This window comes from Myxine glutinosa, chromosome 14, assembly GCF_964187855.1.
Source record: "Myxine glutinosa chromosome 14, kmMyxGlut1.1, whole genome shotgun sequence".
Classification (NCBI taxonomy): Eukaryota; Metazoa; Chordata; class Myxini; order Myxiniformes; family Myxinidae; genus Myxine; species Myxine glutinosa.
In genome coordinates this window covers 33,200,351-33,218,559 of record NC_136274.1, presented here as the reverse complement: position 1 = coordinate 33,218,559, position 18,209 = coordinate 33,200,351, and the positions used below count along the sequence as shown (strand labels likewise).

The window sequence follows — 18,209 nt, the reverse complement described above, 5'->3', positions numbered from 1 at the left end:
AAAACGAACACTGCCGTTGTCGGGTCCGTCTGAGACAACCACCGCGCCTAGAACGCTGGGACCGGTCTCGTTGGATAGGCCTGGATCAGATCTCGAAACGCTGGAAGCTGCACCTCTCTGTGATAATCTTGTGGACCATGACAAGAGATCGTGCGACACGTGGTTATCATGCCGTGCAAGTACAGTATCTCTGCCGTCAACTTGTTCAGAGTGCCGGCGATAGCTCGCCTTCTCTTTGTGGAAAACACGGTGAGATCCTTAACATCCAACAACTAATGGGACGCAAACGGGGCACCCAGTTTAGCGGTACACCCATTGATGAATCACCCTGCCTGTGATTCACCCATGACAGGTTATAGCTGGGTCGGGATTCAAACCCAGGCTGGACAGTTTAGACTTTAGAGTCAAGTGTGCGTACCTCCAGTCCAGGCCATCCTGCCAACTTGTATGCTGCATACAGGTGAAATATAAAGCGCGAGATATTTTTATATATACTGTATATTAAAAAAAAAAATTGGTGTGGTTTTTGGCGGGCTGGAACGGATTAATAGCATTTCAATGCATTTCAATGGGGAAATTTGATTTGAGATACGAGCAATTTGAGTTACGAGCTCGGTCACGGAACGGATTAAACTCGTAAGTCAAGGTTCCACTGTATAGATATATATTTATATATATATATATATATATATATATATATACATACATATATACATACATACATATATACATACATACATATATACATATATACAGCATAAGGCTGCAACATAACAAAATGTGAAAAAGGTGAAGGGGTCTGAATACTTTCTGAATGCAATGTATGTATGTATGTATGTATGTATGTATGTATATATATATATATATATATATATATATATATATATATATATATATATATATATATATATTGTTGCGGATATGAGGATTGTATTTTTTTTATTGTGTTGTATTGTAGTAAATTGTTGTGAATTATTGCTTAAGTCTGGACCCTCCTGCCTCCAGTGTTGTATAAAGGTCAAAGGGCGTTCCCGTAGTTAATTCCATAAAGCATACACGTTAGCCAATCATAGATTTCCCCCTGGTTGATAGTTATATCTTTATTATGCGTTATTAGGGTAAGGCCTTGTCTTCCATTAAGATGACACTCCATTGCACCAAGTGAAATAGATAAATTCCTTTCATTCCCCATTCCCACTCCCAAAACTTTCATTGCCTTTCATCATTGCCAAGCCTCGATTGCCAGTTACATCCCCTCCAAAACCACCATTGAACATGTGCTCGGGTCGGGGAAGAAAGGCGTGCCCGCCCGTCGTCATCAAGGGCGGAGCCAGAGGGTCGCGCGACCAACCAGGGCCGAGGTGAGCACACCGATGGGCGTGTCCTGAAGGCCGGCGGCTTGATCGCCGGAGGCGCTATAAAAGCGCGCGCAAGGACGTTGTAGAGTGGAGTAGTTGCTGAGTCGTGTAAAAAGATCATCCAGAGAGAACCAACTGTAAGAGAACCAACTGCGAGAGTACATTGAGATCACCCAAGGAAGCTTTGTACACAGCAACGGCTGATCAAGTGGACCGATGCTTGTTCCTGAGCTGGTGCTTTTCCGAACAGAGTCCGAGGCTGGCATGTGAGCAAAAGAACATAGAGAACATTAAGGAGATCATCATCCAGGGAAGCCCAAAGCCTGTTGTAGTCCTGGCAAAGCACGCGACGTCCACAGCAGCAGCAGCAGCGGCGGCCACAGCAGCAACAACACTCAACAGCCACTTGAGGCCTGGACGGCGGTTTTGAGCAGGGCCGCGAAGGAACGGCGGCTGCCAAACGTGCCGATCGTGCTGCAGGACCCCTTGGACTTTCCTCTCCCTCCAGCCATCCACCCTTTTGTGTACGTGAGTTTGTTCTGTTTGTTTTGTCCCTGGGTTAATTAAGTTTGTATAAGCTAGTGTCTAATACTTCTAATAATATGTCTAATAATAATAATAATAATAATAATAATAATATGTCTAGACTGTGTCTAATATCTTCTGTATATTATTTTCTTATCTTTCCTTCTCCTTGGTTATTTTTGGGTGTAAATAGAAATAAATTATATTCGTATTTCCAACCTTTTTGTCTTCTTCTTCTTCACATCCGTGTCGCCTTAGTCTTTTCCCTATTGAATATCTGTGGCGCGAACCGGCCAACGTTCGGGGATCGGGTTAATATATATATATATATATATATATACATACAGTATATATCTATATCAGTATATATCAGTATATATCAGTATATATCTCTATATATATATATATCTTCCCCATCCCCCTCCCCCTCCCTTTCCCCATGCTCCTCCCTTTCTCCCCTACCCCTTCCTTTCTGTCCTACCACCGAGTAACTGTTAGGCCGCGGTGCCATCCGCTCGGCAAACCAACATCCTTATCCGCAACAATATATATATATCTATCTATATATCTATATATATATATCTATCTATATATCTATATATATATATATCTATCTATATATCTATATATATATATATCTATATATCTATATATATATATATATATCTATCTATATATCTATATATCTATCTATATATCTATATATATATATATCTATATATCTATATATATATATATATATCTATCTATATATATCCCATCTCGTCTTCAGTTGTCATACCCTTCCTCCCGTCCATGGTACACGGAATCTTGTGGTGAGGCTGTTGCCCAGAAACAACTTGCCTTCCTCTCCTGCAAAGCAAATCCAACGGAAGGAAATCTCTTTTCCTTTCACAAAGCCCGAAACAAGTGTGTGTCCACCCTCAGGAGAGCCAGGAAACAATATCTCTCCGTTCTCAAGACCGAACTCTCTTATCTGTCTCCCTCTTCCAAATCCTGGTGGCGTCTGGTCAAATCCGTTTCTGGTGTTTGTTCCCCCTCCATCCCCTCCCTTACCTCAAACGGCTACACAGCTGACTCCGCACGTGAAAAAGCTGAATGCCTCAACTCTGTGTTTGCCTCTAAATCTTGTGTCCCAAACCCATCCCTCTCTGTACCCACCATACCCAGTCGTACCCTGCTGCTCCTGGACTCCGTGTCCTTTCCTCCTGACAAGGTGGAAAAGTTTCTGTCAACCCTCGACTCTGATTCTGCAACTGGACCCGACGGCATCAGCCCACGGGTCCTAAAATCCTGCTCTGCTGCTCTATCTCACCCTCTCTCTGTTCTCTTCACCCTCTCTTTTGCTCAAGGTCAACTGCCATCTGCTTGGAAATCAGCCAACATCACCGCTTTGCACAAAAAAGGTGCAAAAACGGATCCTAGCAACTACAGACCAATCAGCCTTCTCCCAATTATCAGCAAAGTCATGGAATCCATCATTGCTTCGGATATGAAATCTTTCCTCTTCTCCAATGGCTTGATCTCTGATCATCAATTTGGTTTCAGACCAGGTCACTCTACTCTGGACATGCTGCTTCTGCTGTCTCAACAATGGATGGAGGTCCTCAATGCCAAACAGGAAATTAGAGCTGTCTCCCTCGACATATCACGTGCCTTCGACACGGTCTGGCACCCCGCTCTGCTCACCAAACTCTCCTCCTTTGGTATCCATGGAAATCTCCACGCATGGCTGGCGGACTTCCTCTCTAGTCGTCGTCAACGTGTGGCCCTGAATGGGTTTCTCTCATCTCCTCTTCCTGTTCAGGCTGGAGTTCCCCAAGGCAGTGTTCTGGGCCCCGTGCTTTTTCTGGTCTTCATCAATGATCTCTCTGACTCTCTCGAAAATCCTCTCTATCTCTTTGCTGATGACTCCACTCTCTGCCGCTCCATTCCTCTTCCCTCAGATCGGCACTCTGCTGCCTCTTCACTCTCTGAAGACCTGGACAAAATCACAGACTGGTCAAACAAGTGGAACATGTCTTTCAATCCTGACAAATCTCACACTCTTACTATGTCTCTCCGAAAAGATTGACTGGACAACCCTCCCATCTACTTTCTCAACAATCCTCTCCAAGAAGTTCTGTCGCTCAAGATTTTGGGTCTCACTATCTGCCATGATCTTTCTTGGGAAAACCACATTTCCAAGCTGGCCTCCAAAGCCAGTCGCCGACTGGGCATCCTCCGTCGTGCGAAGTCCTTCCTCGGCACACCTGAGCTCCTCACCACATACAAGGCTTTCATCCGCAGCTCAATGGAATACTGTTCTCCCCTATGGGCCGGTGCTCCTGCCTCACACCTAGCTCGGCTTCACGCTGTTGAAACCAAAGCTTTCAGAATTATTGGAATCTCCCGCGATGAAGCTATCTCTGAGGGCCTTTCACTCACTCACCGCAGGCAGGTAGGTGGTCTTTCTGTCTTCTACCGACTCCTCTCCGGCCTTGCACCCCCAGCTCTCTCTGTGCTCTGTCCCCCAAATATTCCTACAGGTCGCACAAGATCTGCCAGCAACCCTCTGATGGTTAAACTGCCGAAATCTCGGCTCTCTGCTCACCTTCACTCTTTCATTCCTCTTTTCTCCCGCCTCTGGAACAAACTCCCTCACTCCCTTCAATCCCACTCCTCCCTCCAGGTCTTTAAAACAGCTGTTCACCACCATCTCTTATCTTCCCCCATCCAAAACCTTGATCTTTTCTACCCCCGCTAATTCACCCCAGATCCACCTTGTTTGAAATTCCAACTTCTTTCCTGGAAGTCCTGGCAGTGTCCATATGTTTTATACCTCTCCCACCTCCCCCTTCCCACGCCGCCCCCCCCCCCCCAAAGCCCTCGCCCTCTCTCAGATCTCTCGATGTCTCCATGTCTCTCGGTCCCTGCTCTCAAATGTTGTGTTTGTGTCCTTCCCCCTCTCTCCCCATCTTGTCTACCGCTCCCTATGTTATATGTTTTATGTGTCGGTTTGTCTTTCTGTGTGATTAATGTTCGCTCTTTCACGAGCCTCGATCTTGTATAAAAAAAAAAAAAAAAAAAAAAAAAAAAAAATCTATATATACACAAAAGAATTAAGTTAAGCACCCCCCCCCCGTTTTTTTACAACCTCGCACATTACAAGTTTGTTGTCGTCAAAACAGTGTAATATACCCATGATATTGCTATATTTTCTGGAGAAGTGATATTATGGTCACATAAAAACATAACAATCATGCCGTTTTCAATATTTTATTCTGAATAATTTAAGGTGAAATTTTTTGGGAATTTAGGCATATTTTCACCTCAATTTAAGTATGGAGCTATAGGTCCATCACGGACAGTGTGGATGACGTTTATGTTTTCTAACGTACAGTCAATGTTCTGAGAAGACCTCTAGCGATCTTTGCGTCAATAACGTGTGTAGGACCCACGTGATCGGATCACTGACTCAACCCTACGTCTCATAGACCCTGTAAGCCGTCGTATGCGTTGCTGTGGCAGGTTGTTCCATTCCGATGTAATGCACGTTCCAATTCATCCAGATTGGCTATTGGAGGGACCATGGAGGGAAGATGGTCCCTCCAATAGCCAATCTGGATGAATTGGAACGTGCATTACATCGGGAATGGAACAACCTGCCACAGCAACGCATACGACGGCTTACAGGGTCTATGAGACGTAGGGTTGAGTCAGTGATCCGATCACGTGGGTCCTACACACGTTATTGACGCAAAGATCGGCTAGAGGTCTTCTCAGAACATTGACTGTACGTTAGAAAACATAAACGTCATCCACACTGTCCGTGATGGACCTATAGCTCCATACTTAAATTGAGGTGAAAATATGCCTAAAATTCCCAAAAAATTTCACCTTAAATTATTCAGAATAAAATATTGAAAACGGCATGATTGTTATGTTTTTATGTGACCATAATATCACTTCTCCAGAAAATATAGCAATATCATGGGTATATTACACTGTTTTGACGACAACAAACTTGTAATGTGCGAGGTTGTAAAAAAACGGGGGGGGGTGCTTAACTTAATTCTTTGTGTATATATCTATATATATATATCTATATATATCTATATATATATCTATATATATCTATATATCTATCTATAATCTATATATATCTATATATATATATATATCTATATATATATCTATATCTATCTATCTATCTATCTATATATATATATATCTATATATATATATCTATATATATCTATATATATATCTATATATATCTATATCTATATCTATATCTATATCTATATATATATATATATATATATATATATATATACAGTGGAACCTTGACTTACGAGTGCCCCAACTTACGAGTTTTTCGAGATACGAGCCGTCGCTCGGGCGGTTTATTGCTTTGAGATGCGAGCCGAGATCTGAGTTACGAGCTTTCGCCACCCGGTCACGTGGTTATCTTGCCGTGCAAGTACAGTATCTCTGACGTATAGCGCTACATTTTTGTTTTCGCATGTTGGTTATTTTGAGTTTACGCCGCCAGGCGGGTTCTGGTCACGTGGTTATCTTGCCGTGCAAGTACAGTATCTCTGTCGTATAGCGCTGCATTTTTGTTTTCGCATGTTGGTTATTTTGAGTTTACGCCGCCAGGTGGGTTCTGGTCACGTGGTTATCTTGCCGTGCAAGTACAGTATCTCTGACGTATAGCGCTGCATTTTGTTTTCGCATGTTGGTTATTTGAGTTTACGCCGCCAGGTGGGTTCTGGTCACGTGGTTATCTTGCCGTGCAAGTACAGTATCTCTGTCGTATAGCGCTGCATTTTTGTTTTCGCATGTTGGTTATTTTGAGTTTACGCCGCCAGGTGGGTTCCGGTCACGTGGTTATCTTGCCGTGCAAGTACAGTATCTCTGCCGTCAACTTGTTCAGAGTGCCGGCGATAGCTCGCCTTCTCTTTGTGGAAAACACGGTACTGAGAAGAGGAAGAGGATGATGTGCTTGGATATAAAACACGCAATCGTCGAAAAACATGAGCGAGGTGTCGAGGAGGACGTATATAACGGCAGAGGAGAAGAGCATGCCAGGCCACAACTTGTGGATATAAAACACGCAATCGTCGAAAAACATGAGCGAGGTGTCGAGGAGGACGTATATAACGGCAGAGGAGAAGAGCATGCCAGGCCACAACTTGTCAGAGTGCCGGCGATAGCTCGCCTTCTCTTTGTGGAAAACACGGTGAGACCCTTAACATCCAACAACTAATGGGACGCAAACGGGGCGCCCAGTTTAGCGGTACACCCATTGATGAATCACCCTGCCTGTGATTCACCCATGACAGGTTATAGCTGGGTCGGGATTCAAACCCAGGCTGGACAGTTTAGACTTTAGAGTCAAGTGTGCGTACCTCCAGTCCAGGCCATCCTGCCAACTTGTATGCTGCATACAGGTGAAATATAAAGCGCGAGATATTTTTATATATACTGCATATTTAAAAAAAATTGGTGTGGTTTTTGGCGGGCTGGAACGGATTAATAGCATTTCAATGCATTTTAATGGGGAAATTTGATTTGAGAAACGAGCAATTTGAGTTACGAGCTCGGTCACAGAACGAATTAAACTCGTAAGTCAAGGTTCCACTGTATATATATATATATATATATATATATATATATATATATATATATATATATATATATATATATATATATATAATCTATCTATAATCTATCTATATATATCTATCTATATATATATCTATACACAAAGAATTAAGTTAAGCACCCCCCCCCCGTTTTTGTACAACCTCGCACATTACAAGTTTGTTGTCGTCAAAACAGTGTAATATACCCATGATATTGCTATATTTTCTGGAGAAGTGATATTATGGTCACATAAAAACATAACAATCATGCCGTTTTCAATATTTTATTCTGAATAATTTAAGGTGAAATTTTTTGGGAATTTTAGGCATATTTTCACCTCAATTTAAGTATGGAGCTATAGGTCCATCAGTGTGGATGACGTTTATGTTTTCTAACGTACAGTCATTGTTCTGAGAAGACCTCTAGCGATCTTTGCGTCAATAACGTGTGTAGGACCCACGTGATCGGATCACTGACTCAACCCTACGTCTCATAGACCCTGTAAGCCGTCGTATGCGTTGCTGTGGCAGGTTGAACCCCCTCGAGCACGTTTGGGACATGTTGGGACGACAAATTGCGAAGATGGTCCCTCCAATAGCCAATCTGGATGAATTGGAACGTGCATTACATCGGGAATGGAACAACCTGCCACAGCAACGCATACGACGGCTTATAGGGTCTATGAGACGTAGGGTTGAGTCAGTGATCCGATCACGTGGGTCCTACACACGTTATTGACGCAAAGATCGCTAGAGGTCATCTCAGAACAATGACTGTACGTTAGAAAACATAAACGTCATCCACACTGTCCGTGATGGACCTATAGCTCCATACTTAAATTGAGGTGAAAATATGCCTAAAATTCCCAAAAAATTTCACCTTAAATTATTCAGAATAAAATATTGAAAACGGCATGATTGTTATGTTTTTATGTGACCATAATATCACTTCTCCAGAAAATATAGCAATATCATGGATATATTACACTGTTTTGACGACAACAAACTTGTAATGTGCGAGGTTGTAAAAAAACGGGGGGGGTGCTTAACTTAATTCTTTGTGTATATATCTATCTAAATCTATCTATATATATATATATCTATATATATCTATATCGATATATATATCTATATATATATCGATATATATATCGATATATATATCTATATATATATTTATATATATATCTATATATATATATATATATATATATATATATATATATATATATATATATCTTTATCTATATATATATATATATATATATATATATCTTTATCTATATATATATATATATATATATATCTTTATCTATATATATATATATATATATCTTTATCTATATATATATATATATATATATATATATATATATATATATATATATATATATATATATATATATATATATATATCTATATATATATATATATATATATCTATATATCTATATATATATATATATATATATATATATATATATCTATATATCTATATATATATATATATATATATCTATATATCTATATATATATATATCTATATATCTATATATATATATATATATATATATATATATATATATATATATATATATATATATATATATATATATATATATATATACATATACATATATATATATATATATATATATATATATATATATACATACAGTATATATCTATATCAGTATATATCAGTATATATCTCTATATATATCTATCTATATATATCTTCCCCCTCCCCCTCCCTTTCCCCCATGCTCCTCCCTTTCTCCCCTACCCCTTCCTTTCTGTCCTACCCCTTCCCCACCCCCTCCCTCCCCCCTCCCCACCCCCTCCCCTCTCCCTCCCCTCCCCCGCCCGGCAATGCCAGGTACTTCTGCTAGTATATATATATATATATATATATATATATATATATATATATATATATATATATATATATATACAGACTTGGCATTTAATATGGAATATTTTTTTTTCCTTGACTTGGGTTTACTTTCTTAACTCAGTATATCAATCTGGTGAGTTTCTTTTACACTTTGGTGATTTATTAGTTAAAAGAACCATGTCACTGATTGTCTGTCACTGACAGGATTATATCACAGGTGGCGTGGCAAAATGTATGGACAGGTGCATTTGATGATTGGCTTCACAGTCGGGTATACAAGGGTTGTTGCGTTCTGTATTATTGGAAAACAACTGCTGCACGTCTCCAAAAGTTATTGCCGCTTCCTCTGGAGATGGTCCGTCAACTCGACAATGCTGTTTGTCATGGAGTGGTGGCTTTACGAAATTACGGCATGAAACAGCGTGCTATTGCTCGGCAGTATGGCATCACTCAAGGTCAGGTGTCAAAGATCCTGAAACGAAATGCTCAGAGGGGTGTCCCTACTCCAATACCGAGGACAGGACGTCCCCGCAGAACCACAAGGAGGGATGATCGCCAGCTGCACCGGTTAGTCCGCAATGGCCGTACCAAGTCAGCTAATCGGCTTAGGGCTGAGTGGCAGCAACTGACAAATGTGCCTGTATCCAGAAGGCTAGTCAACCAACGACTGGTTCAAGCAGGCTATCGTGCCAGGCGTCCCCTGAGAAAGCCACGCCTGACCAAACAACACCGCCAGCGCCGATTGCAGTGGGCCAGAGAGCACCGTCAATGGCAGCCAGGACACTGGAATCACGTGATCTTCAGTGACGAGTTCTAGATTTCTGGTCTATCGTCAAGATGGCCGCATCCGAGTGCGCAGACAAGTGCATGAAGCCTACAACAAAGATTGTATAGTGCCAAGAGTCCAAGCTGGAGGTGGTGGGGTGACCGTTTGGGCTGCTTTTCATGCAGGGGGCAAAACTGACCTGGTTGTTCTGAAAAGAAACCTGAACCAGTTCAAGTACAGGGCCATTCTGGAAGAAACATTGCTTCCATTTGCTCGTGCAGCCTTTCGAGGAAACTTTGTCTTCCAAGATGACAATGCACGGCCTCATCGTGCTCGCATGATCCAACATTTTCTTGCTGACCGTGGTGTAGAGCATATGGAGTGGCCTGCCATGTCCCCGGATATGAATCCGATAGAGAACTTGTGGGCAGAATTAATGCGTCAAATCGACCACTTAGACCAGCAGCTGACCTCTGTGCGTGAATTGCAGCAGGCTATTGTCACTGCATGGCAAGCGATTCCTGTCCAAACCTTGGCAAATCTCGTGAACAGCATGCCTCAACGTGTACGTGCTCTCCTGAATGCTCGTGGGGATTACACGAAGTACTGAACTGTAATTTTACTGTCCGTAATCCTAGTCGTAATTTAACTTTCGTTTTTGTTAAAAAAAATTTTGGCTAATGTGCAAAATAAAGAGATACTTCTGGAAAATGTACAGAAGTTTAACACAGTACTGTCTGTGAATTGAGTTCGATATCAGTTTACATCACTTTCAAGGATCAATTTATTTGTTTCGAAATGTCAAATGTGGTTTTTGTTTCTTTTAAAGGTCACATTAACAAAATCTAGAATAATTTCAACATAATTCCAATGAACTTTTGGTTCTAAGACATCTTGAAAAGTAAGTTCACCCCCACAAAAAAAATATTCCATATTAAATGCCAAGTCTGTATATATTAATATATCAAAATGTCATGTTAAATCCCAATTGGATCGAGATATTATCAAACCAGGGAACCGTCTCGTCATCTGTTCACTTCCAAATTTGGGAGCAAGGTTCAGGTCGATCACATTTCAAAATCATAATTCAGAACGGTCTACTGATGCTTTCATTGCGGTTCATAGGTGGTCATACCAGTTACTGAAAAGAGCATTGTAATTTCACCTTTCCGTATACCGTATGCATGCTATTGTTTAAGAAAATCATGCAGTACCCCCTCCTTATTAAATAGATGTGATCATATCACACCTTTCTCAGGTATCTATTTATTACGTGTACACAGGAGCCTGGTGTTGGCTTAGCGGTTAGGGTACTGGCTTGGGATCCTAGGATCCTGGGTTCGAATCCCGGTCGATCGCTGAATTAACGCCAGGGGGGTTGACTCAGCCTGTCATCCTTCCGAGGTCGGCAAATTGAGTACCAGCTTGCTGGGATGAATGATCACGGTGTGTACCCCGATTTAGAATAGGTACACCGTATCCCTGCGCATTGTAAGAGGCGACCAACCTTGGCGTCAGGAAGGGCATCCGGCCATAAAAACATTGCCTCAAACAGGGAACCATGATTGTCATGGGGCCCACAAGGCTAACCCCCGCTCCAGCGGGGAAAATGGCCTTAAAACGATCATTCATTCATTCATTTCACACAGGATAGGGAGGCTTGGGGAGGGAAGAGATTGGAATTGCCAACATTAAGTAAAGGCACAGAAGGGATAAGGAGAGGAATGGAAGCATCTCTTTATTGTGTATGTTTGTATAGGTTGGGAGCAAATTAAGCAAAATAAGAGAATGGAGGATGGTGGGAGAAGGAAAGGGGGTGGAAAGGGGGTGGCAAGGGTTTGGGAGAGAAAGCAAGGAACATTGGGAGGATCGAAGAGTATGGGGATAAAATAGAAGGAAAGGAGCAGAGAAAGGAGAGAGTGGGGGGAAAATTCTGCCATGTTGGCCTACAAATAAACAGATGACTCCAAAGTGAAAGACAACAGGGTGGCAGAATTTCTGAGTGGTGACAGAGGGACGGGAATATCAGACCGGATATTAAGGGAAATAGGGAAGGTACTTTCACGAGATATATTGTTGAGGGGGTGGGGTTCCCCAGGTAAACGGCCCTCAAAATAATTTACTGGATGATGACGTCATTGGCATCCAGCTCGGGAAAAGTCAAAGTTAAGAGAAAGTTAGAAAAAACATGCAGGTATGAAATCCCCAAAAATAATCAAACAAGGAAAGGAATAACAAGGACAGGATTGACACAGATTGACAAGATAGGAATGACAACAATACAACACCACAATCCTTTTACGAATTGCCATCATGACATATTTTGACATTTTTGCCATAGGAGGCAATAGTAACAATTGTATGAAGATGTCTGTTAGATATAGTTGTAGCTTTGTAGAAACAAAATGTCAAAATATGTCATGATGGCAATCTGTGAAAGGATTGTGGTGTTGTATTGTAATATCATTCCTATCTTGGCATTCATTCCTACTTTATTTGGTTATTTTTGGGAATTTCATCCCTTGATGTTTTTTCATGTTTTTTTTTTTTTAACGTTTTTCTGACTTGTTAAGTTTATTACATTTTTAAAGAGAGTGTTGCTCGTGTTGTTTCGCATCATCTTTGGTGCATCATGTTTGTCTTGGTTTGGAATCCCCTGGAGCTTCTTAACAACCCATGCTGTTTTAACATCAGTATCAAAGGACAGAGGGGAGAGGAGAAAAGATTCCTGTTAAAGTATACTGCTGTGTACCGTCTTTGTCCTGTAAGTGATCTATGTACAAAATCTTCCATGAGCCTCAGATTGCTGCAACATAAAAAGTGTTCATCACTCATGTAGATGTCTTTTATAAGCTCAATTTTGGACTTCCCCTTCCTGCCTTCTCACCTCTCTGCACATACTCTACCCCTTCGGGTCACAAAAGTTTGGCAAGAAATATTTAACTGGTTAACCTTTCCAATTCCAAGTTTAATCCTATCTCCACGCATTAATGCCCCTCTTCTCTCACCTGCGAAATCTTCCTGAATATTTTGTCTCATGCTCTTCCCTCCTGGATTTCAAATCTTTTGCCCGCTGCCACCTCATGGCATCTCCCATTTTTACAACTGAGTTGTACTATGTTCTCCAAGATCCAATTTCCCCTTTCACCTGCAATTCTTCCTTTTGTGCTGTGAAGCATCAATATGTTATTGCCCTATTGTGTTCTCTTTACCACGTTTTGTGTCTGTTGACCCTTTGAACCCTGTTATTTTAGTCTCCCATGAGCCTTGATACCTGTACCTAATTGTACTAAATGCAAAAAGAAAAATAATGGTGTGACATTCACCATAAAATGAGGACATGCGAGAATGATGTTTCACTCACTTCCTCGGGTGCCTGATATAGACCCTTCGTCTGATCCATAACTGCAAAAACAGGCATGGTCTCCGACTGGTGTTGCATCGGATCATTCTGATGGGGTTAGGTGAGGAACAGAACTCATGATAACCCCGCAGTGGTAAGATATATACTGTTCTATAATACTGAGGACATGCAGTACAGCCATGACATAGCTAGCAGTTACCTCTTTCAGTGAAAGGTGCAAAAGGCTTGTAAAACAATATAATTAAGGAGTGCCAAGTTTTAAATAAGCTTGACCACATGTTCTGCCCAGGATCCGACTTAAAAATAACAACATAAACAACATCAATCGATGATGATTTTCATTTGCAGGCCAAAGCTCGTCATCATCACTTGGCAATACAGGAAAAAATGATACACTTTAAAAAAAAACTCATGGGATGAACACCCAGTCATCCATTACATATTTATAAGTGTCTGGGGTTTAACAACATGTCATTAGGTTTCACAGATCACCAAAAAAAAATCAAAGATTATTGAAGGGATAAATACAAATAAAAGGTTAATACAGAATAATGACCGGAATCCGTACAAACATTACGCCCCGACCTGTAAACACTCACGCCAACAGATGTCCAATTGTGATTTATAAATACAGGGAGTCGCTTGTTTACGAACACAATGTGCTCTTGAAAATGTGTTCTTAAGCTAGATGTTAGTAAAACGGATCAATAAATCCCCTTTAAATACATGTGATCAGTGATTAATTGGTTGAAATAAATAGAGTTTATTGCGATATGCATGACAACATACAATATAATTACCCCGCCACCAAAGGTGGATGGAGGTTATGTTTTCACCCCTGTCTGTCTGTTTGTTATTGAACAAGATATCTCAAAAAGTTGTGGACGGATTCGGCCGAAATTTGGCAAAGAGGTTTGGTATGTGACATGGACGAAATGATTAGATTTTGGTGAAGATCCGGAAGATTCGAATCCGGATCCAGCTCAGAGAATTTTAAAGTGATTCTTCACCATTAAGAGATGGGGGTTAAAACGATACATAGCACAATATCTCAAAAGGTTGTGGACGGATTTGGACAAAACATGGTGGAAAGGTTATGTGTGTGTGACAAGACCGAATCGATTAGATTTTGATGAAGATCTGAATATGGTTTTGGATACGATAATTATTTAATTTTTAAGTGATTCTTCACCATTGAGAGATCGGGCAAAAAGCGATAAATAACATGATATTTTAAAAAGTTATACCTCTGCCAGGCCAAACCATTTACGTTTTGTATCCCACTGATAGGCTGGATCTGGATTCGGAACTGAATCAAAATCGAATTGGCTTGTTATTATCACCTAACCAACTCATCGCCTTGTGCTATTATCGCTTCAAAGAAGAAGGCACAATTCTTTTACGAAACAGCTGGCCTGGCCTGACGTTCGACTAAATAGGTTGGAGCAGGAATTCGTAATTTGTCCAGGGTGACATCAATAGCTCGCCTGCTCTTCTCAAAGGACACCATGGGATCTTTAACGTCAACCAACTGTCGGCAGACAGGACGCCCATTTTAACGTCCATCCGAGAGATGGTGCACACGTCGATGAATCACACTGCCTGTGAAACACCAGAATAACCCCTTTGTGCACAATTGATACACTCCTCGAGTCCAGGTGAGTGGCAAGTTTGGTCGAGCTAACTGCGTCTGAACCAACAAGAAAAGGTGAATGTGGTGAACTTTTGAACCAACTCTAAACATCAGAATTTTAAATCCACCTCACCCGCTGACATTCAATGCCATGAACATCAAAATCGAATCGAAAATCAGCTGTTCACCACCATCTCTTATCTTCCCCCATCCAAAACCTTGATCTTTTCTACCCCCACTAATTCACCCCAGATCCACCTTGTTTGAAATTCCAACTTCTTTCCTGGATGTCCTGGCAGTGTCCATATGTTTTATACCTCTCCCACCCCCCCCCCCCCTTCCCATGCCTCCCCCCCAAAGCCCTCTCCCTCCCACAGTTCTCTCGATGTCTCCATGTCTCTCGGTCCCTGCTCTTAAATGTTGTGTTTGTGTCCTTCCCCCTCTCTCCCCATCTTGTCTACCGCTCCCGATGTTATTTGTTTTATGTGTCTGTTTGTCTTTCTGTGTGATTAATGTTCGCTCTTTCACGAGCCTCGATCTTGTATACAAAAAAAAAAAAAAAAAAAATGCTCAACGCAAGTGAAAACGACATTTCCTTAACGGCTTCATACAAAATAAATACATAAATCAATAAAGCTTTTAACCCTATCGGACCCGCTGTCGACTTTAGTCGCCACGGCCATACTCAACCTTCTGGCCCATTGTCGACGAAAGTCGCCCAAACCAAAGGCCTTCTACAGAGATCGATACCTTTTTCCATTGTGTGGCTACAGGATCGAAATGAACGGGTCCGATAGGGTTAAAAAGGATTGCTTTTTGTTCGTGGCAATGGTGGAAGACAGTACAGTACAATATATCACAAAAATGTTTCTATGGTATAATTCGAGTTTCTACATCTATGCCTAGTTTTAAAGCAATATTCACGTTACACAACCTTGAACTTTCTACATCCACAATTACGTCTGTTTTATTTGTTTACTGCCACCGTTCTGTCAGAAACCTTTTATGACAACACCGAATATACACTCGAGCTAAACGTCAAAGATATTTTAAATCAAAAACAACTGCAGAGTGGGAGATCTCGACAGTTTTTAAAATAGTCATCGGCATTGCCAATGTGAAAAACGGTCAGGTGACCAGTGGTAATTGCCATCACCTTTAAGTCAGACCACGTGCACATCTTTTTATTACGTCCTGGAGGGCGACTGCGTGGCTGCCAGACACCTCCCAGCCACTGGCCGCAGGAGGGGCAAACACGCGGTTTGTAGCGTGTCGGGTATGAAAAAGTACACTGGGGGGACGTGCAAAGACCACGGCCACGTCGTGTGTATTTCACCCGCTGGGACGTCGTCGATGGTTCCTTGGGAAGTGTAGAAAAGGAAAGATATCAATTTGGAGGAGAAACAAACAATTCAAGCACACTGCCATATATATTAAAGTACAGTCCACGTCAGTGGGATTTTAACCTCAATTTCGCGATTACCTTCACAAATGCATTTCATTAACCTTTGGTTCCATTCCTATTTCTTCTTAAGGCAGATAATCAGGCTTTTCACTTTATCCTAATAAATTAACTTACTTTGGTGGATCGGAATTTTCAACTCGGTCTTGACCCTGAGGTAACTGAACCTTGGCCCTGGCAACCACAGCAGTTTTCTTACATTTCAACAGATTACAGGGTGTTTCAACTCAATGGATTACAATAAGAAATGGCTAGAAAAGTTTGTCCACTCACCAAGTTCAAATAAACAATAACCACATTCTCTCTTCCAACAGACCTCCACCTAACGGCGTCCCACAGGGCTCTGTATGATCTGCATAACTCTTCAATCTACTTCTCGATGACCTCCTGACCCCTCAATCACACTCACTGCCTCTATCATATGGAGATGATATAACCATTTCCTCAAAACATTCCAATTTTGTCCGGGCTACTGTTACGTGTTCTCTCCCCAAACCCCGGTTATGGTGCACCTCAGAGTCTCGAGGTGGAACACGGCAGAAAGACTTGTTATTTTGAGGGTTCTAATAAACCATGGTAACACCACACCAATGCAATTGTAGAACAAAACAAGTAATTGTATTAACAACTCACATACACAATAATAACACTCTTAAAGAAAGTACAATGAAAATGTCACATGCATCAAACGAACAATACATATTGTTACGGTTTTTAGAACCTTCACTTGTAAATAATAATTCTTATAAATAATTCTCTTCACTTAAAAAGGTTGCACCCATAGTTAGGCCATATTGCAACACGTAGGACACCATACGAACTTCTTCAGTTATTTCATTAGTATGTGTTTCAGTTAAGGCTCTGTTTCCAATAGTTTGACTCTGCGTTGCATTAATCAAATAACCTAAGCCCATTTTCAAATCCCCTTCATTTTGCGGCTTGCCTCCCTCCAAATTGTATTGCGCGCCTTTGCCAGCAGCGTTCGCTGCATTGAGCCTTCGCTGCCGCAGCGCTCGCTCCAAACGCCATTAACCATGCGGTCAGAGCGGAGAAAAAGGGGGAGGAGTTGTCGGGGCGAAGCGTGGCCCCGTCAACGTGTCACCAAGGGAGGAGTGGGTGAGCCCTCGCGACCAACGTAGAAGTAGCGTAGTATAAGGGGACGGGGAGCACTAACAGTAGAAGGGAGTAGATAGCTTAGATGATGCTATGTGTTTGTGGTGAGAGTGATGAAATGAGGAATTGAGGGGCAATGGTTTGGAGAAGTGAAAGTGTGTTGAGCAGAGTATTGTGAAAGGTGTGATTGTGCATTGAGTGATTGACTTGCATGGTAGCAAGTGAGAATGGTTGTGTGGAATCAATGGTGTGGAGTGAGTGGAGTGTGGAATGAGTAGTGTGGAATGGATGGTGCGAAGGAGCGAGTGGGGGAAGGATGGACCCCCTCACGAGTACCCGGAGAGGGTAGTTTAAAAGTAGGTAGAGGGAGTAGGTAAATTGTGGTTGGATATTGGCATTTGTGGTGCGAGAGTAGCAGAGTACTGCTTGAGGGGTGCATTAGTGAGATAAATTGGCTG

The 18,209-nt window shown here is 41.5% G+C and overlaps 1 protein-coding gene across 7 annotated transcripts in view; it reads right to left on the bottom strand.

Annotated features, from left to right (window-relative positions):
- Positions 1-18,209, bottom strand: part of HMGXB3 (HMG-box containing 3) — a 121,324-nt gene that overhangs the window by 72,122 nt on the left and 30,993 nt on the right. For all 7 annotated transcript variants that reach the window (XR_010986955.2, XM_078768107.1, XM_068135503.2 and 4 more), the window contains exons 8-9: positions 16,333-16,536; positions 13,544-13,630 (exon numbers count right to left, since the gene is read on the bottom strand). Coding sequence is in view for 6 of the 7 variants with exons in the window: in XM_078768107.1 (XP_078624233.1) it covers positions 13,544-13,630; positions 16,333-16,536 (291 nt within the window). In the remaining variant the exon portion in view is untranslated. The remainder of the gene's footprint in view (positions 1-13,543; positions 13,631-16,332; positions 16,537-18,209) is intronic.